At 40.4% G+C, this 27,575-nt stretch overlaps 1 protein-coding gene across 3 annotated transcripts; it reads left to right on the top strand.

The window, feature by feature from the left end:
• Positions 1–409: 409 nt before the first annotated feature.
• Positions 410–27,272, top strand: LOC128856690 (uncharacterized). Of its 3 annotated transcripts, none has more exons than XM_054092013.1 (6): positions 410–474; positions 23,532–23,959; positions 24,024–24,109; positions 25,952–26,035; positions 26,546–26,796; positions 26,888–27,272. In XM_054092013.1, the coding sequence occupies exons 2-6, from the start codon at positions 23,533–23,535 to the stop codon at positions 27,012–27,014; spliced, it is 975 nt and encodes a 324-aa protein (XP_053947988.1). In that variant the 5' UTR covers positions 410–474; position 23,532; the 3' UTR covers positions 27,015–27,272. The 3 variants fall into 3 exon arrangements, with proteins under 3 accessions (XP_053947988.1, XP_053947982.1, XP_053947995.1); XM_054092007.1 differs by lacking the exon at positions 410–474 and adding an exon at positions 17,161–17,402; XM_054092020.1 differs by lacking the exons at positions 410–474; positions 25,952–26,035 and adding an exon at positions 17,161–17,402.
• The last annotated feature ends 303 nt before the right edge of the window (positions 27,273–27,575 follow it).

Here is a 27,575-nt window from a genome sequence, read left to right on the forward strand (position 1 = left end):
TATATAAAGCCAAGTTCAAGGCGATCGCTGTTTCAGACGAAAGAAATCGCTTGTAGCCACAACACGCAAGCGCAGAAATAGAGAAAGCAGCAAGCTGGCAACCAAGTGTGGATAGTGTAAAGTTACCAAACGCTGATCAAATTGTGTTCTACGCGAAGAAATTATAAAAGTGTACCTTCAAGATTCTGCAAGAAATTGAGGCGACCAATTGCAGTAAAGTGAAAATCCAAAAAATTCTCAAAAGCAAAACGCGCGGCCAATTAGTTACGCTGTATTTTGTTTCTGCTTTTTGCTGAACATTTCCAAAGTGTTCTGATTGGAGTGAGTGGCAGTGCAACGAAATATTCTAAATTACAAGCGACGAGCTGATCGAAGCAGCTGCAGTTAGCAAACGCAGTTACGGTAAAACTGTACAAGGAACAAGTTGCGAATTTGTGCCACTAACGAAGCGAGCAAACCAACTATCGGAATCAGGTGAGATTTATGTCTGCCGCATAGAAGTTAGTTGTAGTTGTTCATAGGCACCAAATGTATGTAAATGCGGTTCAGCATTGGTGCACTTGGAGTCATGCAACATTGTTGAATTTCGATACAGTATGCAAAATAAGTGTTTAAATGCGATAAGCGATTAATTGAAAACTTTTTAATAGCCAATAGGCTTGACCTCAATGAAAGCAAAAAAAAAAAAAAAAAAAAAAGGAGGAAATTTCGCAAAGTTGGTGTCAATGTTTGCCAGATATTAATGGAAAATAGTTGCGCTGTTACTGAAAAATGTTAAAAACAGTGGCATGAGAAACTGGTTTTGATTTACACCTATACACTTACATCTAAGTAAATAAGCCTAATTTCATTTGTCCGAAATTTTTCGACTCCAAATAAACGTTCAGCCACAACTTTCACAATTCGTCTTCAAATAATAGGAGCTCGTCTATAAATGGTAGAGGTTAACAACGTCCAACGCCAGGCACCCATCAATGAGGGTCCTACACTGTCTATCGGAGGCGTGTTCCCACTAAAAGTATTTTTTCGCCAGTCCTTTATGACACCTTCAAAAAAATTCTTAATATTGCAAATGACGGAACTATCCGTTTACTTAAAATGTTGTGAATTTGCCATTAAGAGTAATTATTGCGAGAAACAGATGGGGGTTTTATTTCTAATAAAGAGATTTTTTTTGGAGCAAAAGTAAGATATATAAATAGCTGTTGATGAAATTTTCGGCATAGAGCCGGTCCATCCATAAAGCATCAGATCTTTTGGTTACGAAATTATTATTATTATTTCCTTTCAAAAAATGTCGAAAGAAGGAAATCTAACAAATAAATCCTGCTGTAGTAGGATCAGTAGTGATCAAATGTGTTGAAGATACCGTCCTTTGCGAACCATCCCTTCAAACTTCACCTATTTCGAAAGTGGGTTTCCACAATTTCTATGCACCAAGGAAAAATGCCGTACAATAAAATATGCGAGTATCCAGGGGAAAAAGAAATCCATTAATTTCTTGGTTAAGATATCTCAATATTTATAAATGGACGAACATTGCAAACTCGAAATTTAGAACTACTAAAACATAAATGGATAACCCAATATTCTAAAACTAATCCTATGATTTAGTATTTTAGATTTTGCCGACAACAACTTGCTCAGTTATCCCGTTTCTGATTGGTGTCAAGATAGGTATATACAGGTCTTCTTACGAGGTATCTCTTGATAATAATAATAAAAATTGGCGCTTACTCCCATTTTTGGGTATCGGCCGAACTCTCGGTCTTAGTTTTGGTATGCGTATTGATGTTTTTCCACGAGCGGAGGGTCCTACCGTTTTATGACTCCTCCAAAGGACAAATGGTTCTCCAGGAGGAGCTTTTTTATGACACAAATCCACTCGAAGGTCTGCCATTGCCTGCCGAAAGGCAACTACCATTCGGTTGATCACGGGTTCAAATCCCACTGTGTACATGAAACATAAAGTTATAGAAAAAGAGCAGTCACTACTGCCATCCATGATGTTGTAAACAATTGAAAGCGAGAGGACTCATCTTCTCACTTCGAAGAACTTTAAGTTAATCAGAATCAAACGTGACTGATATGTAGGAATCGGTTCAACAAAGCTCAACGAGCGTTGAGTGTAGCAGAATTCTTTTTATGTGGATTTCATGAGTTGGTCGTAAATGAAAGCAGTGAATAATAATAATTTAAGAGTGAAAAGGTCAGTGAATTTGGAGCTATTTTACCTCCCAAACTGTAATACCGAGTAAGCTTTCGTCCGCAAACTGGGTTTTGAGGGCTGTGCTAGGGTCTGCACGGGCATTGACAGACACCTCCGTTTTCACTGACGAATCTAAGATGGCAACTGGAATTGGAGCGGAGGTTTTCACTATATATATATGCAATTGGCGCGTACACCTTTTTTGGGTGTTTGGCCGAGCTCCTTCTCCTCTTTGTGGTGTGCGTTGTTTTACAAACAGAGGGACCTACAGTTTTAAGCTGACTCCGAACGGCAGATATTTTTTATGAGGAGCTTTTTCATGGCAGAAATACACTCGGAGGTTTGCCATTACCTGCCGAGGGTCAGGTATATATCAGCCAATATTTCAGCCTACTTTAAACTGCCGACACCAGTAGTATTTTTCAAGCAGAGGCATGCAAAATACTTAGGGGCCGCTGTTCGGAGGGAGACATAAATAGCTTTTCCGTTGGACAAGCTGCGATCAAGGCCCTGTCGCCGTCATGTTGCCGCTGTTTTCTGGTCAACTCCTGTAAGGAGAAAATCAAATGTCTCGGATGTGCAGGAAGCATTTCTCGTATCTGGGTTACAGAGCAAAGGAACATAGAGAGAAATGAAATTGTCGTTGAGCTTGCCACGAAGGGGTCGACAGAATCGGTTTCAGTTGTCCCAATCTCAGATATCGGTGCAGGTTACGTTAAGTAGTAATGGTTTCCCAGAGAGTGGGCCCACTTTTCCGAAAAAAGTTTGGTTCATCCTTTGGGATACCATTGCAAGAGGGAAAAAAGAGGTGAAGAAAAAAACGATAGGATGAAAAGGAGAAGCTCCCCACCCCTCTCCTTTTCGTCCTATCATTTTTTGTTGAGTATTTATGGACTATGAACGGTGACTAATTGCGCAAGGGGGCAGAGTGGTTAAATGGAAACTGCACAATTTTGTTCTTAAAAAGGCGCAAGACAGCTGTATTTTTTCTATATTTCAAAAACGCTTTAGCCTCAGTACGGCAGAAGTAAGGACGCTTAAAGTGCTTCGGATCCCTCACTATTCAATTTCCAAAGGCATAGCGTGGTTCACTGCTCACTGGGTGTTCGGAACTCATGCAGAGAAGCTTGGACTTCCGTACAACCACCATATGCAGAAGATCCCCACAGCAAGATACTGTGGAGCACTTCCTTTGCAAATGTCCGGGCATGGCGGCTGGATGCTTGAGGTTCCTTAGTGTGCCCTTCGGGGATAGCGAGATCTCCAGCCTAGATCCCGTTTCTCTACTCCACTACATACATCAACAGAGTTGGTTGGCCGAAGATGGTTTTTCTTCCTTTAAGTTTTGTAATCCTTCGCAGGTAGTGGTCCACAGTATGGTATCAAAGCGGCACTCTAAGTGCTACTTGTAGTGGACTCGTGGTACTCTTGCCATCTAACCTACCTGCCTGCCTAAGCTTTCGAAATAGTATGAGGTTGGCAGATATTATGAGGTTTCTAATATATGTGACTTTAAAGCACATTTTGTTGCTTAAAAAAAGCCGAGAACTAACACGTCATGCTCCCAGAGCACTTTCACTTTTAAGTTATCAGCATAGATCAAACATTTGCGAAACAACAGCAGCGATTTATGTCATTTATTAAAGAATCAAATAATAGCGGCCCAAGTATTGAAATCGAAATTCGAAATTTGAAAAGGTCGAACCAAGGAGCACCAAGAGATTTGGTGGCTCCTAAAACACTCATGCTAAAAAGCCCATTGTATTTAGAGCTCTGGAAAGAGGGTCGATAGTCCAGGAGGGAAGGAGAAAAGTATCAGAGAAAGAGATAGAAAAGAAGATGGATAGGCCCTAGTATACTCCCATGGGGAACACTAGAAAGAAAACCAAAATTTAAAAATTGATTTACGACGGGTTTTAAAGAAGTTAAGAATATTAGAATTTATGACATTCGAATACTTATAAAGCACATTAACCCTTTGATGACAGAATGCACGGATATTGTCAATCTCTGTGTCTCAAAGTAAACGAGAACCGATTGCTCCCTCAGCCCGCTAAGCCAAAGCATCACAAATCAGTTTTTAAAATTGGGTTGTGTAGCTAAGAAAATCCGGGTGTGATGAACCATTTTAAATATCCGAAAATAAAAAAGTTTTCGACTCTCAAAAAAAAAACTAAAAATCCAGGTGTGATAGACCATTTTAAGGGCCAGTTTCATATTCAGCGCGAAAACACATACAGGAAATACTCCCAATAGTTCTTGTAGCTGACACTCGCAACCCTGTGTATTCAGTCTTACCGTTCACTCTCTGTGAAGAAATCCTGCACATAAATTAAAAAATAATACAAAAATAAGACGGGAAGACAGTATTTTATGCTGATATGCATGAAAGAACTTGTTCCTCCCAACCCCATTTTCACTGGTGAGACGCATTCTAGCCCCGTATAGATAACACTGTGCGATAACAATTTTCGAACCCAAACCAAAACAAATGCAAATGAAAGTGTTCTTGTAGAATAGTAAAACCCCAATTGGGTTTTGGTCTACCGGTTCACAATTATTTTTTACAGTATATTAAAGTATCGCAATATTGATCAAATGCCATATTAAATAATATGGTAAATTCAGTACAAATATTGATTTTTCTTAAATTTCGTCTTAGAAGACTTTTAGTAAAATTCAATGATACATTTTTTGTAGAACATTTTAACCTGTTAAATTCCACCGTTATGTGACTCTTTAACAAATTTTTTCAAATAATGTTCAAAAGTCCTCTTAAACTAGGTATTAAAGGGTTAAAATGTTCTACAAAAAGATTCCTTGGAAAATTTCACTAGGAGTTGTCAAAGACATTGAGCACCTATGGCTAAAAAGTACTTGAAAAAAATGTAACAAAAACGAAGAATGTATGGATTTCATGTATTCCATATCACATAAAACTCTGAGATGTTTTTGGTGGAAAAAGAGCTGGACTCTGAAAAACGCACCCGTTTAATTCATTTAGATAGTGATGCTGAATTTAAGCTTAGAGACAGGGTTGAATTCCCTGTTTTTCGGTGGTCTGGATGTGTAGACTCCTCTCGTGGGAGTCAGGAGGGCCTTATTAAGACTACAACGCACTGTGGCCATCTGTTGCACCGACTACTTCAGGCCCGGCATTAGATGCTCTGATTGGTTTGCCACCACTTGATGCTTTCATCCAAGGAGAGGCCATGAAGGCCATCTTCAGGCTGAAACACAATGGGAACTGGTAAGGCCTCTGTCCGGCATTGGAAAACAGAGAAGGTATGGACGTCGATCCAACGATTCTCTCCATGGCTCTTGATTCCATGCCATCAAGAGTCGTACTTGAAAAGAGTTACAATGTAGTGCTGCCAGAGGCTCAGTTGTGGTCAAACTCAGAAAATGTGCTGTTTTCGCATTTTTACGGATGGAGCATGGATCCGGCTTTGGGGTCTACGTGGAATCCAGCGGGACAAAACAGCACTTTGCTCTTGGAATGCATGCATCTGTATTTCAAGCGGAGGTGTATGCAGTTTAAGAAGAGATGAACTTTAGAAGACCGATGGAGAGACAGATTTATATGTGTCTGCAGCGAGAGCCAAGCTGCGCTTATGGCCTTAGACAGCCCCCAACCACATCAGGGGTAGTCGAGTCCTGTAAATCCAGGCTGAACTATGTCGGTAGACATAATAGTCTGATGCTAACAAGGTTCCCGGGACACGTGGGCATAGCGGGTAACGAGACCTCTGTCTCCTTAGCTAAGATGGGCTCTGAGGTCATCTTCTTTAGCCCAGAGACCGTTTTGCCACTCCCTTCTGCGGTCATCAAAGCCACGGTTAGCAAATGGGTAACTACAACCCACAAGCCAGCTTGGCAGGTTGAGAGAGGCTGCAGATGGACTGATGCTACCTATCACGTCCGATCGACTGTCGCAAACATTTCTGCCATTAAGCAGATGGGAGTGCAGACGGCTGGTTGGACAGATGACGGGCCACTTTCTGTGAGCGAAGCACATAGAAAGGTTGGGAATCTCAGACACTGTACCGTGCCCAGCTTGTGAAGAGGAGGATGAGACGGCGGACCCTTCCTGTGCGACTGCCCCGCCTTCGCTCGAATCAGGCTTGATGTCTTTGCCACTGATGTGTTAAGAAGCGACCATCTTGACTCCTTGGTACCAAAAGATCTACTCAGGTTTCTTCGAAGATCGGGTAGATTTAAAGAAAATTAAAAGGGAATCCAAGTGTAGTACAATGGGCTTAATTAATGTCTGAGTGCTGCACTTGCTAGTTGTCCCGTCAAAAAAAAAAACAAAACTGCGCACCTTCGAATACAGCTTTTGACCACCAACAATTTTCAGCCAACACTACATCCGGGACTTTTTTCCCCTTGTTCCTAGTAAAGCTCTCTTGTGGTTATTTGACTACTCTCGACTCTTTTTTGTGAGAACTTTGCAAATTCTTTGGAGTCGAAGCGACTTGTAAACCAACCCTCGGAGCAATATCAGCAAATATAAGAGGAATAAACTACACAAACTTTGTAAGATCCCATCAATGTGGCTATATCCCCGAAGCCACATTTTTTTATTGTAAAATCGAAATTTATACGCTTAAAATATAAAAAAATTGCATACGTACTTTCACCTTTTTCTTGCGATTCTAAAACTCATTTGCCTTTCTTAGCAATATTTTACCAACCAGATTCAAGAAAAGTTGAAATTTTCTCTTAAGGTGTTTCAATTTATTGAAAATAAAGAACCGCAGAAATTTAGCTTACCTTTATGCTGATTATTCTTTAGCCAATACGCAGACAAACCTGAATGCATTTGGAGCAAAATAAATTTATTGGCGTCAAGCAAACAGAACGTTGGTATTCCTGAGGTATTCCGATCAAAAATAGAAAGTTGTTTATTCGCGCCAATTAAACGGAGACTTGACAAAATTCATATACGCATATGAAAAGATCGATTAACAATGAAAACAAATACGACAGAGGGAGTTAAAGTACTGATTGCTGCTAAATGAATTAGGACCCATTCACACCCAAATATGTACATTTCCATACTCACGATTTCATACACAAATGCACGACGCGATGTAGGTCAAGACTTCAGTCATAACAGCACCTGAAGAATGAAATCAGCTAAGACGCTAGAAAAAACAAACAATAACAACAGCTACAATACCTGTGAAAAATAAATTCATGGGCGAGCTGTTTAACATGAGCGGCGTAGCCAACAGCAAGACATAGTAACGGTGCAAAGCAAAAGTCTTGAGAAAATTTGAAAAAATTAATACAAAAAATTATTTTAACCTTATTAAAAATATTGACGAAATCGCATGCAGGGAACAAACAATACAGAGTTAAGGTGGGAAGAAAGTGAGCATGCAGACCGGAGACTTATTTCCAGCCAATTACAATTCGCGTGAGTTCTTCCAAAGAGTGCGGAGTGTAGATTTATCAGCTCATTAGCAACAGCTTCGCATCCACACACCACTAATAGATCCTGTGGTTCCACGCTTTCATGTATCGTTTTAGAAATAATATGCGAAGTGCATCAAAGTAAAAAATAAAATAAAAAAATTAAGCGCCACGAACTGTGAAGCGTCGTCAATGTGCCAGTATTTGCGCTGCCGATTGATTCCACTAACCCAGTTCCCGATTACCTTACTCTGAAGTGCTGAGCGTTCTTGTTGTTGTGTAGCCCTCAATTTTTTTGTTTGTCTCTTTTTTTTTTCTTTTATTTCTGTATTTTTTATTTAATTTTTTTTCCACTTTATTTGTTTACACTCTCTGCCGTCTACTACGGCTGAGTGTTACTTTCCGTGCTGCGGTTTTATTTATTGGTTTCGGGTACAAAATGAAAAAATAACATTTCACAAGCTTTCTCAAAAGAATTTCATTTTCATTTCCACACCTTCTTGCACACAACGCGCACAAGTGGCTGCATGCCCAGGCGTACATACTTACATACATATATGAACATGTAAATGTGTATGTGTGCACTAGCCCAGAATAGAGGACAGACGTGGTGCTGGCTGTTGTGTTATCGCGCAAATTTAATTGACACGCCGAGCTGCATGTCAATTGGCTACAAGCAACAAGCGATGAGCCATACTCCGCTCTCTGATTGCGGCAAGCTGCTGAGGGTTAAATGTGTTAGGAACAATTTTTGGGGGGATTGTCAAATAAGAGAAGAACCTAAGCGGTTTTTCTTTGGATGAACTCTATGCACATGAAATTACTTCAGCTGTGGATTTGTTGTTAATTGCATCACCCGATTTGCAAGCAACTCAAGTCACTCACAAAGCACAGACGATTCTCGATTCTGTATCTTTTGAAGGATGTAGAATCCGGGAAGTTAAATACCTAATGCCCTCTTTTCAAGGAATTAGGAAATGCCTTTTAATCCTTAACCCTGAGAGGATTTTTAGAATGGACCAATGCGCTCGTCTAGCTCATCTAACTGTAAGCCCAGAAAACATGCTATTTTCGACTGGTTGTGTCTAGAGGGAGAGAGAAAGAGGGGTGCTAGGAAAGCGGCTTTGAGAGGGCATGTGAATAGGTGGTTAATATCGAGCGGGATGCCTTCACATGCCGGACATATATTGAATATGTTGGGATCGATTTTGGATAAGTAAGAGTTTAATCTGCTATAATAACCAGAATGTAATTGAGTCAAAGTTACGCATGTCGCGCGAGGCGACTTAAGCTCTTCGTCTGCAAAAGGCGTTGTTTGGCCATCGATAACGGTGTACAGAAGCCAGGAGTTTACCTAGGAAGGCGGTGAGACTCCCCCGTTGTGTGTCGTTTTACGTCTGTCTATATACCGCCCGGTCCACTAGATGCAGTTGTGTTCTGTGTACTGGATCTCGTCAGTTGAAGAGATGTCTGGTGTAGTTGAAGAGCAGTCTCCTGACTCGCCTGAGAGGTGGCTCAGACTGCCACAAATATCTGCAGGGGTGATTCCTACGTTAACACCCAAGCAGGAATTGTTTGCTGAGCATCTTGCTGTGCTACTTGACCGGGCGCATGGAAGCCTCGTAGCGAAGGTGTTGCGGAAAACATTCCGTGACTGTCCTGATAGCAGTATTTTGAATGGGCCGGAGCTTTGTCCACTGCGAGTCACTAGTGCCAGGCCACCCGAGGGGCGACACATAATTCAGTAAATATAAGTAGATCAGCAGAATATCTGAGTTCAATCAAGCCCAGTCGCAGTTGAAAATTTCATAGGTTAGGTTAGGTTATACTGGCTGGCCGAAGTCACGCAGAGACCATTTTGGTCCATAGTGATGCCAGATCAGAGTCATATTCAGCGAAAATCTGCATCACTCAAGATGCGCGTGCTATTCGCGAATTTCAGGAGTCGCTCGAGCACCAGTTCAGGGTCTTCAGATTCTAGCCTTTCAAAGCTGTAAGCAACCAGGTAGCATAGTATAGTTGAGAGAGAGAGCCGGACAGTAGCATAGAAAAACGCCGGTCTAGAACGCTGCAGCACTGCAAAGTGTTTTGTGACAAGTCCGAACCGAAAACTGTCAAACTTCCTACTAAAACTTAGAAGGAAAGACGTTCGGTTGATGGTCGATATCAAGTGGAGGACACAACCCATGGGGTCAGCATATGACCACTATTGGAATCATTGAGGACCCAATGTGCCTGTCTTGAATGGAGGAGGCAGATAGCATTGAGCACTTTCTCTGTGAGTGTCCTGCCTTTTCTAGAGCAAGGCTACGAGTTTTTGTGTTCCGATGTCATGAGAATGAGTAAAATTCGTTCTCTAAAACTGGAGGATATTTACAGATTTGCTAAAGAATCTGGAAAATTCTCACAGGACTAACTATCTCTATCTCTGTCTCTATTCTTTCCTATCTCTTTCTCTGATACTTTTCTCCTTCCCTCCTTGACTAGATATCCCCTTTCCAGAGCTTTAAATACATACAATGGGCTTTTTAGCCTGAGTGTTTTAGGAGCCACCAAATCTCCTGGTGCTCCTTGGCTCGACCTTTTTCAAGTTTCAAATTTCAGCTTTGAAGATATTCCAAGGCTTCTTTTGAACTTGGCTCATTATATTTCCTGCAAACGTCGTTAATGGTTCGCGGTCGAGATAATCGCGTCTAAAGTTTTGCGTGCACTTCAATTAAGCCTCGTTCCAAGAAAGGTTGTGCGCTTCCACGGTCTGTAACTTTGGTTCATTTATATTTATATTTTTAAAATGATGTACTTTTAAAATATGTTCGATTTTTTCGTCCAACAAAAGGGAAGCTCGCTCGAGTGCCTTAAAATTAAAAGGTATATCTGAACTTAAAAGTGGGGATATGAAAGGACATTTAAAGATCTTAGAAGACTTCCTATGTACCCATTCTTCATAGGGATGATAGGTATACTATCACGCAAACCAATATTCTTCAGGAACTTCCATGTTATAATTAATGAGCGCACTGACTGGAGAACTAATTCTATCACTTTCAAACCTGGGTCTCAGCTATGGTTTACTGATGGGTCCAAATTGGAAAGTGGTAGAACAGGGGCAGGAATCAATGGGCCTAAATAAAAAAAAATTGATTCCGATGGGACTCTACAAGGCAGAAATACATGCCATCGAAATATGTGTGAGAGAATGCCTTAGCAGGAACATGAGAGGTGCTCACATCTACATACTTTCAGATAGCCAAGCGGCTCCAAAAGCCCTTCTATCAACAAATATCACCTCTAAATTGGTAAATGATTGCCTAAACCTTCTCAACACGTTAGGAAACCTCAACATAGTAACACTAGGCTGGATTCCGGGACATGACGGACATGAGGGAAATGAAATGGATGATGACCTTGCAAAACAAGGAGCAAATATGCAACTTACTGGTCCTGAGCCTTTCTGTAGACTCACAAAAAGCCACATTAATGAATTCCTTAGGAAATGGGAAGAAAGGAAATTTGCTGCACACTGGCTAAACTGTGCCGGCCAGCGTCAAGCCGAACTATTTCTAAGTCCCAACAAAGGAATATCTGACAAGCTACTCTCACTAAGCAGAGTAGATCTTTGTCTTTTAACAGGATATCTTACAGGTCACTGCAGCCTGAGGTATCATCTAAATAATATGGGTCTATCTGAGACCAATGTCTGCCGCTTTTGCGAAATGGACATAGAAAGCTCAAAACATTTGCTTTGTGAATGTCCTGCGTTGGGCAGACGAGACCTCATCACCTTGGTGGTATCGTAGTATCTCCATGCAATCTTTGGAACAACAAACCGAAAATTGTGCTAAATTTTTAAAAAGCCTAAAACTCTAGTAGACCTTTCACAATAGATCAGCTCTGGTCGCAGTGCGTAATGGCCTTCTAATAATAATAATAGTGCAACACAAGGTATATAACCCCTTAAATTTAGCTTGTAAGCGTGTGTTGCGACTAGGTAGTGCCCTGTTAGTACACCAACTAAAGTTCTAGAGTTTCTTCTATTGAACGATGTAACCGATTTAGTATACTTGTCATCTTATGCGTGATCCTGGCAACTTTGCAATTGGTTAGGCTAAGCCATCTGCCTTTTGCCTTTCTTATATCTTAACTACTTTTCACCAATTTCATATATCTTAACTACTTTTCACGAATAATCCAAAGAATTATAGTTAAATGTGTACTTGTGTATGTCTTTGTCTTCTTGATTGGCGCTATAACCGCTTACGGTATTACATATTTACATGAATTTATTTTTCAGTAAATGGTTACATATTTTGCATTTTCCTTCTTGCATGCATATTTTTTCGTCATGTTGGTTACCATACAATAATTTTTGGTGCATTTTCTTTACTTTTCTCTCACCTTTTCACAATACATACATTTTCCCTCTGAACGCTGCTATTGTTGATTTGCCATTCCATTTCATTTGTTGATTGGCTGGCAGTTGAATTTTGCTTGAGTGGAGAAAGTTTTGCCATTGACTTGGCACATTCTGTCTTTGTTACAATACTTTTAAATGTATAAAGTTTTGAATGTAGGTATTTATATTTTTTATTTTATATTTATTGCATGCAATATTACTATGTTTTTCATTTCTTTGGCCCCTTTTGGTTGCACATTAGGGCGGGGTTTTTAGCTCGATGTACACCCTCAGATTATTAAATGGTAAATAGAAAAACGACTGCTGTGATTAGTAATCGAATGAGTGCGGCTTGTTTTCTCATAACAAAGCATCAAAATAGAAAAGATTCACAATAGCAAAGCATCAGTGCTCCCTTGGTAATGAAGCATCACCGCAAAAATCGGCAATAAAAAAGCTGTCTTGAAAACTGCTTGTACTATAACTGAGAATGGGCGTGGGAGGCTTAAAAAATGTCAAATTTTTATATTACAAAGCAAATGTGAAGTAGTAAAAGGAAAAAAACACAAAAAAGTATAGTTTTTTAATTGAAACATAAAAGTTTATAAACGACTTGCCATTGGCCTTCTTCCTATTGAATCACATCAGCAACGGCGAAGCATTGCATTTCTCCTTTTGTAGCGCAATTAAACGCATAGCCATGCATGTCAACGTATTATTAATACAACAACAAATAAGTAAAACTGTTAAAAAAAATTAGAGCTTGTTTTTGATATGTCCCGGGAAAAGCGAGTCATTGTCAGTGGCATTCATATTGCAGCTAAGCCTTAGCAGAAGCGAGAAGGTTTTGAAATTTATGTGCACCCATACATACACATACGTACATATGTATGTGTATATGTAGCTAGGAAATTGTGTCCAATTCTATTTGCGAACAAATCTAATGCCAAGTAAATTATGCAAAGAAAGATTTGAGCCCGCTAATTAGAGTGACTTTGGCAGATATTAACTTTCATTTCTGCGGCCAGACGCTGGGTAAAACAGATTTTTTATGAGAAAAAGTGCATTTACAAAGAAAGACTTCAGTTACTTCAACAATGGAATTTCACTGTTTTTTACCAGCAATTGAAACACGTAAACAGGTTAAGTTTGTAATGAGTAGCGTAAATTCTCACAATTAAAAGGGTGGAAGCTATGAGAAGAATGATTTTTCATAAACAAAATATGGATGGTTCCATGCGCAAACGGCCGGGCAAGTAGAGAAAGTTTCTGACTCTCATTTACAAACGAAACGATGCTTTTGCATTCCGCTTCTATGACATTTGGACGACTTACAATATTTACAATATGGAAATCAGCTTGACAACAGTAAAGCTAGAATTGCAGGGAAGGAGGGCCAGTAGGAAAAAGGCACTGCCTTACAAGTCCTTGTTGCGATGGGCGCAACTGATCGCTGTCAGAAGTTAAAAAGGGAAGAGAAAAGTATTATTTGAAGAAGGAAGGAATGGCTTTTGGAACGATGTGCTTGAGATGTAAAAAGTTCGGCAACTTACTGAAAGCTACGGAATGCTGGCAGCGGCGAATATGAAGAGTCCGATTGGGGCTAACAACTATGTTGAAAATGAGCATTCGATTACGGTTTAAATGAGACTAGAATTGCATTATATGATGGATGCACGCATGCCGACTGAAATTAAGATGTTTTGTAGCCAATTTTCCAGAAAGTTGTTCCAGAAAACTGCAACCATGGCCGTATAATTATGTATAAATAGCGCTTACTCCCGTTTTGGGTGTTTGGCCGAGCTCGTCTTCCTTTTTGTGGCGTGCGGCTTGATGTTGTTCCACAAATGGAGGGACCTACAGTTTTAAGCCGACTCCGAACGGCAGATATTTTTTATGAACAGCTTTTTAAAGCAGAAATACACTCGGAAGTTTACCATTGTCTACCGAGGGGTGACCGCTATTAGAAAGAACTTTTCCTTAATTTTGGTGTTTCACCCAGATTTGAAACTACGTTCTCTCTGAATTCCGAATGGTAGTTACGCACCAACCCATTCGGCTACGGCGGCTGAAGTATTACCCATTTTAATATTGCTTCGAGCTGCAGTATGGAAGCCCACGTTCAATGAATGCATTGGATCTTATCAGTGCGGGTAAACATAGATCAAATCTACCCCAGCAGCACTAGAAGTACTTACCGATGAACCGAAATGCCTATATTTGGTATCCCAGTTTCAGGTAGAGTCATTACCTATCACGTAACTCCTTTAATCTGGTATTGGAAAATATAGTTCGAGCTCTCAGGTACCAGATTTTATAAGAGCATACCAACAACATATTAAGCTAAACCCGAAGAAGTCATAAATCTCCTATCACCAACAATCAGTCATCGCACTCATATCGCGGGATCTTCACACTTTAGTCTGCTTGAGGTCTAATATAGTGCAGGACTTTTAGGACTAAATAATAACACGGACAGTAATTGGAAACATGAAATCCAATAAAGAATAACTCCTCTTATGGACTGATAAGACTACTTAGAGAATTGATCAATCTCTCGATGAGCAAAAGTCCCTTGTAGGTAGGTAAAATGGTTTAAGTACCAATTTGGTACTCCCCAAATAGCACTAAAGTGTCGGTTTGTTACCATTATCTGACCTCCAACAAGCAGATATCTACGGCCAGCCCGAGCTGTTGATTTAATGAAGAAGACAGATGCGGTTTAGGTTGGAGCACTGTTGAGGACTCTCTGACTGTCGAGGAAAGAAGCGCTCAGTGACCTTAATCATCCAGCTGCCAAACCTGAACATTTACAGAGAGATTGCTCAACAATATCCCTCTCTGAAAGGTCCCCACAACTTCTGAAATGGGGGTTAAATGGTAAACCTACCTGTGCATGTGTGCTAGGGCGGATCGATTTAAAAATCGCTCATTGCTCTGTGAAAATCGTATTCCAGGGATCAAAATAAGAAACTTTGCCGAAGGAATCATACCTCTAAAACGAATTCTGATGTCCCCCAATTTGGGTCGAACGAAAAATCCCACTTTGACCCATTTAGAGAGCTCCAATCGAGACCAAATGTATGACCGACCCCCACTAACTTTGGACGGCCGATTGACCCATGCCAGTGGCATACCCCCTGGAACTCCCCTGGGGGATTCCCATGCAGTAATTTCAAAATATCACCATTTTCGGCCTTTACATGTGAAAAGAAACTAAAAAGTTTGACTCAAATTGGGGGGCATCAGAATTCGGTTTAGAGGTATGGTTCCTTCGGCAAAGTTTCTTATTTTGATCCCTAGAATATGATTTTCACAGAGCAATGGGCGATTTTTTTGCCTCCCCACAAATCGACCCGACCTAATGTGTGCTGATCGTCCAGTGACCGGTAAGCACATGGTGTGCGATCTCCAGGACTATCAGAGTACTGAAAAGGAAGGCCGAAAGGTTTTCGAAGTAGCACACGAATAAATAGAGCTCCTTCTTCTCTTCTGCACTTTCCTGAGAAAAAAGTTGTGCAATTCCACTTTAAGAACAGGCAGGAGGTTGCCGATGATCGGATAGAAGATCTCTGAGATCAATTCAGTCGACCCCTTTTTAGTAGGCTTATCACGAATTTTTTTACCGCTATGTTTCTATGTCCTGGACACCCAAGATATTTGATCTTCTCTTTAGTGGAGTTGACCAATTTGGATCTGCAAAAGCTGAATATTTGCATTCAAATTAAGTGAAACGTGCACCGCAGGTGAAATTCAATCGTCCAGACAAGCGTCGAAGCGCCATCGCGATGACGTAAAAGACTACCTGACAATTTTTAAGTTTTTTTTTCAATCGCTTCAAGCCGCTAAGTGTGGCGCACAAATTATCAATGATAGTTGTTATTAAAATTTGGTAGCGTAGCGTTACTTGGCTGCAGTTACAAGTGCGGCACAATGCAGGTTCATTGAACGCCAAGCCAATCCGAAGCACCACAGCAGCTCACGCACTCATTGGATGTAATCAAAAGGTACAAGAAGCAGTTGATTGCTCGTGAAATAGTCTGTCAAATGATTCTGTCAACTAAATATTTATAAAGCTAGAGATAACTGCGCAAGAACGACTAATTTGTAGATAGATACTTATTGCTTTTTTCTGTCTAAGCCACAAACGATTTTTTTTTTTTGTCTACCTGTACAAAGCCAATTTACAAGCCAATGCGACAGTGCCCACAAAATGAAATTCCCTGTTCAAGATTAATCTACTGCTTGGTACCTTCAAATCTGCTTAGGCTTTCTCTTTTCGTGCCTGAGTAGCGGAGCTAAATTCATTCAGCAAAAGCGACAAAAACGGCTCATTACATTTACGGTCAATAAACTTTTGCTTTTGACTCTTTTTTTTGCGCTGCCTGTTCGCCTGTCGCTTCTCTGCGCTTAGTGTGTGACTTTCGATACTACGGACTTTGGCTGCTACTTCTCTGATCTTCTGTGTGAACTCGATGAAAGTGAAAAAGAAGTTTACGTGTCGTTTCGTTTTCATCTTCATGTGGCCTTCATCAAAAAAAAAAAAATAAATAAATTAACGAAAAAGACAACAATAAATTTCCATTTAATTAAAAATGAGTGTGTTTAACTTAGCCACGTTAAAATGCAAAACCAAAGCAGAAGAAAATAAATATACTTTATTAGATGTGTATGCACATAAAAAAATCGAAACTATAGCGTGATTCAGCTGGGAAAAAACAACAATTTCACTTTCGTTGTGGCGACTGCGGCGAGAAACGCAAACTACAAATTAAGGTGAATATTGAAGCAGAAAGTATTTAAAACTCTTCAATGTCTCTACTAGCAGCAGCAACAACAACTAAAACATACATACATGCATATTTATACAAATAGCTGAATATTCATTGTTCAATTGCAAGACAAATAAAAGCCCAAGCGGGGAAAGCAAAACTCACAAGAAGTGACAAAAGTCTTTCCATGTTGCTCGATTTGTCGAAAAATGAGTTATTTAATTTCTTCCTTTTGCGCAAGTTCTGTTTTGTTCACTTGGGCCCAACAGCTATTGCTACCTTGATTTTTTTTTATCAATTTTTTTCATATTTTTTCGGCTACTTCTCTTTACACGATTGGGTTTCTTCTCTGGATTTCTCGAAATGCGTGCCGTCAGTAAAACAGTTAATACGCGTCTGCACATAGATTTCTTTATGTGAATGTGTGTGTGCGTGTCACAAACCGCTAACTTTCTACTTTATATCGCAATTTTCGTGTAATAAGATGACGTGCGAGCCACACAATTAAAAAATGTTTATCGTAAATACCTCAACCACACACAGCACGCGACAATGGTTGCCTCAGCAGCTGGTGAAATGTGTACAAGAAGCCCAATAAGTTGCAATGGTGTGATGCAAAAGAATATTAGAATACTACCAAAAGAAGCAGTAAAAAATATTAGCACTTTTCAATTATTGGTAATATTGCAGGCGCTTTTTTTTTGTTTCTTTTTCGTGTGAATTCTGGTGCCATTATTGAAAACTAGGCCAATGGAAGCGCGCTTCACAACGTAACAATTTTTATAAATAAACGCACGTACGCTTACACTTTGGAGTATTCCAATAGAAGCACTGCAGTACTGAAGAAACTGAATGAAATTATTTTTAGAAATAATTTGGTTTGGTGAATTCACAAATTCAAAGATTGACAATCAAAAGCAAATTTTAATATAAAGCCGCGTGACTTTATACGTCACTACCATTCGGTGGATCCTGGTACAAAACCAGTTGTGGGCATTAAACAGCAAAATATATGAAAAGTGCTTTCAGATGGCAGTCGCTCCTACTCCGCGTGCTTGTCTGTCACGATAAAGCTTCTCTGAATACCAGCTGTCGATCCGAGTCGGCAGGGCATTGTTGCGTCCTCCACAAGTTGGAAGAGAGGCTCGGCTAATCATGGGATTTTTTTTTCAATTTCAAACGTTTATTAACAAAAATGGTTACAAATTTAATCTTCAAAATAATAGCCAAACCAAAAAATTTGGCCGTCTTTGGCCGCAAACCAATCACCGAGCCATTTTTTGGCTTCTTCGTGAGAATTGAAGCGCTGCTCGGAAAGTGCGTGGCCCATCGATGCAAACAAATGATAATCGGAAGGCGCCTAGTCTGGTGAGTTAGCCGCATGCACCAGCGGTTCCCAATCGTACGTTTCCACCAATTCCCGGGTTGCTCTTGTTCGATGTGGCGGTGCATTGTCATCAAGAAAAATTACTTTGTGACGCCGATCGGCCTATTCTGGGCGTTTTCGGTGTATAGCGCCGTTCAAATCGGCCAATTGTCGTTGGTAGCGTGCACCGTCAACTGTTTCACCTGGTTTTAATGGCTCGTACCAAATCATACCACGCTGATCCCAGAAAACACACAGCATTGCCTTGCGGCCGAAGCGATTTGGTTTGGCTGTTGTTTTTGGCTTGTGGCCAGGCGGACCAGACTGAACTGAGTACTGTTGACAGTTGACAGACGAAAAAAAACAAAACATTTGGGAAGGTTTAAAAATACTCCTAGCGACACCTTTGGGCTAACAGCTGGAAGTCTTATTTCATAGGTATACCTATACCCCTATATAAGGGATCTTTAGTCAATTATTCCATCTACTCGTATAAACTTTCAAAATAAGAGGTGTGTTCAAAAAGTAGCGCGCATTTTGAATTTTCGCAGGTTACGTATAATGGAATTTCGATTTTTTTGTGGCGATATGTCGGTTCTCATGTCTCTCACTCATGCCGACGAGTTCGGCCATTTTGAATGTTCAGTTAATTGTTGACTGCTGCTTTGATTGCACGTGTTTCGGCTCGTCTTCGATTTTTACCTATTCAAAAAGATGGATCAAAGAGCCTGTATCAAATTTTGTGTGAAAAACGAAATTAAGTGCGCGGATGCATTCCGAATGTTGACTCGGTGCGGTGTCATATGGAGAAGGTACTTTGGACCAAAGCAACGTTTATCGGTGGTACAAAATGTTCTCAGAAGGCCGGGAAGATGTGAACGACGAAAAGCGTGCCGGACGCTGGACGCCCGAGCACTTCAACAACAGACGAAAAAATTTATGAAGTGAAGCAAATGGTATTGACCAATCTTTGAGTCACCGTTAGAGAAGTTGCTGAGGAGCTAGACACATCGATTGGTTCGTGCCATTCGATTTTTTTCAATGATTTGGCCATGAGACGGGTCGCCGCGAAATTCGTACCAAAACTGCTCAATTTCGACCAAAAGCAGCATCGCATGATCATTGTTAATGAGATGTTGGACTCTGTCCGGGACGACCCAAATTTGCTCCAGAGGATCATAACTGGTGACGAATCGTGGGTTTATGATTATGACGTGGAAACCAAAGCTCAATCATCTCAATAGAAGCTGTCGCACGAACCAAGACCGAAAAACGCGCGCCAAGTTCGGTCGAATGTGAAAGTTTCACTTACCGTTTTCTTCGATTTCAGGGGCGTTGTGCATCATGAGTTCTTGCCACAGGGTAAAACGGTCAATAAGGTACAATAAGGTATTACCTGCAAGTTATGCGTAATTTGCCCGAAGCAATCGGCCAGAAACGAGGAACGCCCGAGTTTGTGGAAGAACAAAAATTGGCTCTTGCATCATGATAACGCCCCTACTCATACATCGTTGCTTGTACACGACTTTTTTACCAAAAACAACACACTAATGATGCCACAGCCACCGTATTCTCCAGATCTGGCCCCTGTGACTTTTTCTTGTTGTCGAACCTGAAGAGGCTCATGAAAGGACGACGGTACGCTAGGATTGACGAGATAAAGACGGCATCGAAGGAGGAGCTGAACAAGATAAAAGAAAATGATTTTTTGAAGTGCTTCGAAGATTGGAAAAAACGTTGGCACAAGTGCACACGATCTCATGGGGATTACTTTGAAAGGGACAAAATAGTTATTAATGAATAAATAAATAATTTTTGAAAAAACACAAAATTCGCAATACTTTTTGAACACACCTCGTATAAGGCGAAAAAAACCTTCCCACCTACAAAAAGTGTGATTAAATTATCCCCATAAAACACCGCTCCTACGCATGCACCAACATCGAGTGCAACAAAGAGGAAAGCGTTTAGAAATAAATTACTAAGCTAATGAATAAAACTCAAGAAATTCCACTTGTATGCTGAATGTTAGTATCTTTACTAAATCCAACTATCATCACTCTAATACAAACTGTAAATTGACCCTTTCTAGGTCACTTCTGAGTATTAAATTGTGCTAATTATTGTTAATCGTTTTTTTCTATTTTTCTAATATTTCCCTTTTTCACAGTCATTAACGTGATTATAGAATTACGGTAAATTATGAAAATGAGATTTTCTAAGCGACGCACCTCCACTTGCCAAGAAATTCGAATAGTATCTATAATTGATTGTATTTACACACCTCATTCAAAATTCTTATAAAAGTTATATTAGAAAATAGTGTGTGTGTGTCTGTGTGCATGTATGCGTGTACTATATTTCCAATTTCATTAATCGACGGCGACAGTAAAAATTTCAACTTTCATAATTCACAAATTATCCATAATTTGCTTAAGGCGATCGCCGCCAAACGTGCTGATTCGTTTCTCATACTCGCTGGCGTTTACACACCCAACAACTAGTCGCATACCTGCGAATTGTGTCACCAAAAAAAGACAACTCGTTTCCATTGGATGAGTGTTAATAGCAGAAATAGAAAACTACCGCTAACAGAACCGGAAAAGCAAATGAAGCGACCAACAAAAAAGAGACATTTACCTGCCATTCGATGTAATGGTTAAGTTAAGCTGTGGCCGAGTGTTCAAATACCGCTATTTGGGGCTACACAGTCTATAGCTAAGCGCTAAAGTTATTTGCATTTCTCCTTTTCACTCATATGTTAAATGAATGAATACATATTTGAGTGTGTGTGTGTATGTGCGCACAAATGTGCATTTGAAATAAGTTCGAATGTAAAATGCGAGTTTGCGGGAAATAGAATCGAAGCATGTGTGTGTGTGTGTGTTTGTATGTAGCAGCATGCCATATGCGAGTACGAATAAGCAACAACACATTCGTGCATATGCGGCCACCGGTTACTGCTGCAGCAGCGCTGCCTTGCCTGTTGTTCGTGTAAAAGCGTTAGAGATTTTTATTTTCACTAAATCATTACTTTAGTGTGAGTTAATTATCTTTTTTATGCTGTTGCTGTTGCTGCTGTGGTTGTTCCTATTGCTGTTTATTGTGCACAGTGTGCATTATTAATTTAACGGTAGTATGCTGCAATGCTCACATAACAGGTGGACTGTTCGCAAACGCTTGACCGCACGATCTAAATCGACTAAACTGCAAATTGTTCGTGATCTCTAAACTGAATAAATTACGCACTGTAATTACGGTAAAAGCAATAAACAGTAAAAAGGTTAACTTCTAAATGAAAAACCAATTTTGTGTGATGCCTCAATTAGAGAGATTTTTTTAAGTGCATGCATGTGCAAATGTATTGAGAAAAAATCCTGCGTCCACCACCCAAACCATTTTTTGGTTTTGGTTTAGCTGAGCTTTGCTCTTGAGGCTACTCGCTATCGTTGCAGCGTTGCTGCTATCCACATACATACATATGTATGTACATTCAAGCTGTTACAGGTATGTCAGCGCACATGTTGCATGTTGATTTTAATGACGGTCATACAGTGTTGGCCAATGGGCTCCTGCGTCGGCATGCTTGTGGCCGCGACAGTGACTCCATACCGTTCTTTGGTCATATCAGGTATTCACTACAGTTACTCGTTTTTCTTGTTCCACACTTTCTGACAAGTGGCCACAACTCGATTTGTGGCTTTAAGAAAGAGTCATCCACGGCAGTGATGGATTATTTCAATGTGTCAGATTAACAAAAAAAAACTGCCGTATTCATTTGCTAGAAGAGAAAATGGCAGAGGCGCAGAAATGATGTTGTGGGCTTTGGTCAATTTCCGCAATGTGTATATGTATGTGTTTATGCATGCACATTTGCAGGTGTATTCAAATCGCTTCCAATCCTAAGAATATAACCGCAAAATCACTTGCAAGCCGCAATACGAGATTATCTATAGGTACGTGGAGGGGCTTTAAGTAAACGCTTGCATAACTGAAATATTTGTAAATATTTTTTTATGCCATGAAACTTTGAATACACGCGGAATGTAAAGAAAAAAAAAAAAACAAAGCATAAACACTAAGTGACACAATTTGTTGGGTGAAACAACGAGGCATACGGCGCGAGTTGCATACCGATTGTGGGAGTGATTGGCATTATAAAAGGGAAATAGTTTTGTATTACTTAATAAGTGTGCCAATGCATTTACGGAAACGCACAAAACTCATGGAGACTTGCGCTGGATACCAGAGCAGTTCGTTGCATTCAAGCATTTCCGAAAATAACTAAAGACTTAAGCGACATACTCGGCAGCCAATGTGGTCCGCTTTAAATGAAAACCAAGCTCCCCCTATGATATAGAGGAAACGGCAACTGTTTTCCAAACGGAAGTTTTTGCCATCCTCAAAGTAGCCGAATTGATAATCGAGAGGAGATGGAGTGGGAAACAGATTGGGGTTTTCAGTGACAGTCAGGCTGCACTGAAGGCCCTGGAGAACGCGAAGCAACCCTCAAAGATTGTGCAAGAATGTAAGAAGAAGCATAATTCTGTCGCAAGATAAAATAGGCTTCTACTTATATGGGTTCCAGAACACTCCGGTTTTCAAAGAAACGAAATTGCCGATGAATTGGTCAACCGTGGAGCAGCGGTTGCCCTACAAGGGCCAGAGCCAATAATCGAAATCAGTTCCGCAGGAATCATGAATTGGATCAGCGATTATGTATGCAATTTACATAAAAAGCGATGGCCCGGTCTAAAATGCTACAGCACTGCAAAGTCTTTTGTGACAAGCCCGAACAGAGAACTGTCAAACTTTCTACTAAAAGTTGGAAGGAAAGACGTTCGGTTGTTGGTCGGTATTATTACAGGACACAACTCATGTAGTCAGCATATGACCACCATTGAAATCATTGAGGGCCCAATGTGCCTGTCTTGCTTGGAGGAGGCGGATAGCATTGAGCACTTTCTCTGTGCGTATCCTGCCTTTGCTAGAGCAAGGCTACGAGTTTTGGGTTCCGATTGAGAATGCGTACTATTCGTTCTCTAAAACTGGATATTTACAGATTTGCCAAAGAATCTGCAAAATTCTCACAGCATTAACTATCTCTATCTCTGTCTCTATGCTTTCCTAGCTCTTTCTCTAATACTTTTCTCCTTCCCTCCTTGACTATTTACCGTCTTTCCAGAGCTCTAAATATGATACAATGGGCTTTTTAGCCTGAGTGTTTTCGAAGCCACCAAATCTCTTGGTGCTCCTTGGCTCGACCAATTCAAATTTCAATTTCAAGCTCTCTTTTATATATTGCCGTCTCTGCTTTTCAAACAGCTGCTAAATGTTACATATTTTTGTTTTTGTTATTCATTCTTCCAGTATGTTTAATCAACGCAAGCTGCACGCTTACCTGCTACTCTCCATAGTCGCCACCAACTGCCTGCTCCTCACCTATGCTTATCCGCAAAATGAGGTCTATCAACGCCAGCGTCTCCAGCAAGTGCAACACGCCCAGCAGCAGCAGCAGCAGCAATCACCCATCTATCGACCGGCGGAAGAGTCCACTGGCCGCAAGTATGCGGTGAAGCCGAATGCGTCGAAAAAAGTGGCGCTCGATGATGTCGAAGATGAGGGTGACAGCGTCAACCAGATAACTGATACACCCACCGGCTTCTCATGGTCGAATATGCTGTCTACCGTTTTAACGATGTTCTTCAATGGGCCAGCGAATGCGCCCACCAAATCGGACGATGTTGATAACTCCGTAGGTTTCGGTGGTTCGCCATGGGCCAACGTTATCTCAATGGGTGCGTAAGAACAGAAATTGAATAGAAACAGAAACTAATTTTTTGTACTATTTTTTGCTTCTAGGCTTGAAAATTATCAACACTTTGTTGGGCGGTGGTGCACCGAGCGATGGCATCGATAAGGTAGACAATGGCGGCTCACCAATGCAGGTACGCATCAATTCGCTATAAATACAAATTAAAGTTTTCATAGTAGTCATTTAGAGTGCACTTTATTCAATCCTTCAGTAAATTAATCATTGTAGTGTAAATATCCTCTCAGCTTTAACTTTTTATTTAACTAATTTTAACGCTTCTGAACGCTTTTGCTACTTAAAAATTCACGTTGAATATGCAAAACAGGGGAAATAGTAAATGGGAAGGGCTGCTCCTTTATTCAAAGTTTAGAAAGTGAATAGCGCAGAAATATTTTTAATGTAAATTTTTTTTGAAATTTTTTTTATATGGACTCGCTCGTTTCTTCTAGACTAGACTTACGCAGATTTAAGGCTTTTTATGCGCATTTTAATTTAAATGTTGTGGGAGTATTGGTTTACATGAAAGGAATGGACTTGCATTACACTTGGAATAGAAAATAAAGTGAAGGAAAAATAGCCGCATGACTTATGAATGGATGGGATATGGCAGTTGAATAAGAATTGCATTTATACGGCAGGCTAATCACCTACCCTGTCAGAAATCAAATAGATTAACGAAACCAACGCAAGACAAGTCTGGTCGAGGCCCCATGCGCCCGAGAGGAGTGATCAAGGAAAACAAAAAAAGCAGTTATACGAGGCTCGTTTGAAAGTCCGTGTTAAGTCACGACAACGCACCTGCTTATGCCGCAGCAGTTGTGGTCGCAAAATTAATGGAAATAGGATTCCAACTCATTTCACAACCCTCTACCTTAGACTTTCCTTAGACTTGACTTCCTCGGACTACTATTTGTTCCGCAACTTGAAGAAATGGAAATGGCGGGAAAGAGATTTTCTTCAAGCAAGTAAAGGATTGCAGAAAGGAGTGGCTATTTTCGAGACTTGGAGAAATCCTCTTATTCGGCGTGGACCACCAGCCTAGAACAGCGTTGGACGTAGTGTATAAGCCTAAAACTAGGTAGATAGGTTAGATGGCAAGAGTACCCCAGGTGCACTACAAGTAGCATTTAGATGCCGTTTTGATACCATAATGTGGACCTACCTGCGAAAAAAACAAAAATTTAGGGAAGAGAAAACCGTCTACAGCCATCCAGTGCTGTTGATGTAGTGGAGTAGAGAAAAGGGATCTAGGGTGGAGAATTTATTCAAGCCATTCCAACAAAAATTTAGGGAAGAGAAACCGCATCCAGTGCTGTTGATGTAGTGGAGTAGAGAAAAGGGATGTGGAGATTGGAGAATTTCTCCAAGCCATCCTGAAAAGTGGAGAGCTTCTTCATGCCATCCGCAAAGGGCACACTAGGGAATCTCAACCGCCTAGCCGCCAGAGCCGCATATTTGCAGAGAAAGTGTTCCACAGTCTCTCTCTCTCTGCAGGATCCCCACAACTTCTGCAATAGGGGCCTAAAAGTGGACTACGACGAAAAATGCAAAAAGGTTTACCCCAAACAATTAAGTAGTTTTTTATTTTTGCACGAACATTTCAAACGACCCTCGTATTGCCTTGTTTCCAAATTTTAGAAATCGTTGCAAAGCATAAATAAATTTAGTAAAAGCAGCACCGGTTGGATTTTTTTGGTCAAAAATTTATCGAGTTCCCAAAATTAGCAAAATTTCTGTGTCATCCAGTTTTCGGTTTTGCATTCATTTACTTTTCATTAACTCCAATTGTACTTATCGTAGTAATCTGTTGTCATACAAAGTTTTTAATTGAAAAACCTCTTCTTTTTTGTTGTTTTGCTGTTATTTTTGTTGTTCTTGTACACAAATACAAATCGGTACATAAAATATTGAAAAATATCTCAAATCGAATGGTGTGTGGAATTATTGGTTTTGTGTGGTTTCTCGCTTGCAACAGAACATCTTAGCTGCTGTGCTGTCATCAGTGCTTGGCACCAAAGATCCCGATCAAGTCAATTCCATGGCGAAACAAGCTGGAGAGGTAAACGCTCACTTTGATGAAATAGTAAAGTACAAAGAAAAAATTCAAACAAACTATAAATATTATAAATAAACTGTAGATACATTCACATACACAGGTGGACAACATATATATATATATATACATTCCTCAATCAATCTCTAGTAGTTATAACCAACACACACACACACGCACACACACATGGACACAAACAGTAGTGTAACAGCTGTAATACACTTCCATACCTTTTCTTATATTTTTTTACTCATGTAGACTTTGGCGTTGCTTGCGACATCATCAACTCCACGCTCATCTAACACTCCTTTAATCATTTAGTTTGTTAAATAAAAAATAACCGTACATATATAGCCGCATTTGCACACGCACACATTTGAAAACCTTTGCTCTTGATTGCATTTAGAAAAACCGGCCTTTGCCTTCAGTTCATAATTGACTAATTTTTCATTTCTTATTTTCTTCTTTGTTTTTGATATTGCTTTCGTTTGGCTGTCTGCACTTTACACCTCGCAGTTCATACAAATCGTGATGAATCTGTTAGACGCACTGAAGACCTCGTTCTCGCATCGTTCGCTAACAGCCCGCTCGATGGGCAAGCGCGACTCGGTTAGCGATGCCACCGTGGCCGGTCTCTCGCTGCTGAAGGGCTACGTGCGCACCTACCGCAATGCCGACGACAAGTGCATGCAACGCTACATGTGCGAGGCAAATACGGAGTGCGTGCGCGAAATTGGCGGCGCTAGCATTTTCTGCCAACTGGGATCGTAAGTACCGCCGCAATTAGGGAAATGTGCAAGTAATCAACATTTGCACCGGACGGACAATAATTGCGAATTTCATTTTGTTTTTTTGCAGTTACGCGACCAGCTACTTCCTGGATCGCAACAGTGGCGGTCAGTTCGAGCATTTGTACGATGCCGGGCGCAGAGGACGTTCCGGCTACGACTGCCAACAACTGTTTCTGGAGTGCAATGAGGTTTAGAACGAGCGCATTGACTTTGCTGATTCCTGCGTTATTTGGACGCAGACACATCAACTGGACTGGACTCTTGGTTTAGGTGGCAGCGCAACATGAAGGCGTAGGGGGAAGACACACATATACATACATACATAAAGACCATTAATGCAATAAGTTATTTAAGTTGGCGCACACGAGTATTTCTAATTGATTTCGCGTTTAGTTTAAGTTAAAAAAATTATTTATTTATTTATTTACGTGCGAAAAACCAAGTACACAGATGTAAACATACAACTTTGCGATTTGTGCAAAATTAGTTTAGGCAAAATTAAATTAATAAAAATATGAAGAATCAACAAAATAACCAAAATTTGCCTTATCGAGGGATGCCTTTTATATGTCGGGATTAGAGAACAAAAACAAATTTTAATCATCGAAAATCACTTTATTGTTTTTCAAAATATTCGAAGCACTTTTGCCACTCTGAATGAGGTACCTCCAAAACATGCATTCTGAATGCCGCCAGGTGTCGAAAAACGTTGACCTCTCAGTTTGTTTTTTACGTACGGGAATAAAAAGAAGTCA

The sequence above is a fragment of the Anastrepha ludens genome, chromosome 2, assembly GCF_028408465.1.
Source record: "Anastrepha ludens isolate Willacy chromosome 2, idAnaLude1.1, whole genome shotgun sequence".
Lineage (NCBI taxonomy): Eukaryota > Metazoa > Arthropoda > Insecta > Diptera > Tephritidae > Anastrepha > Anastrepha ludens.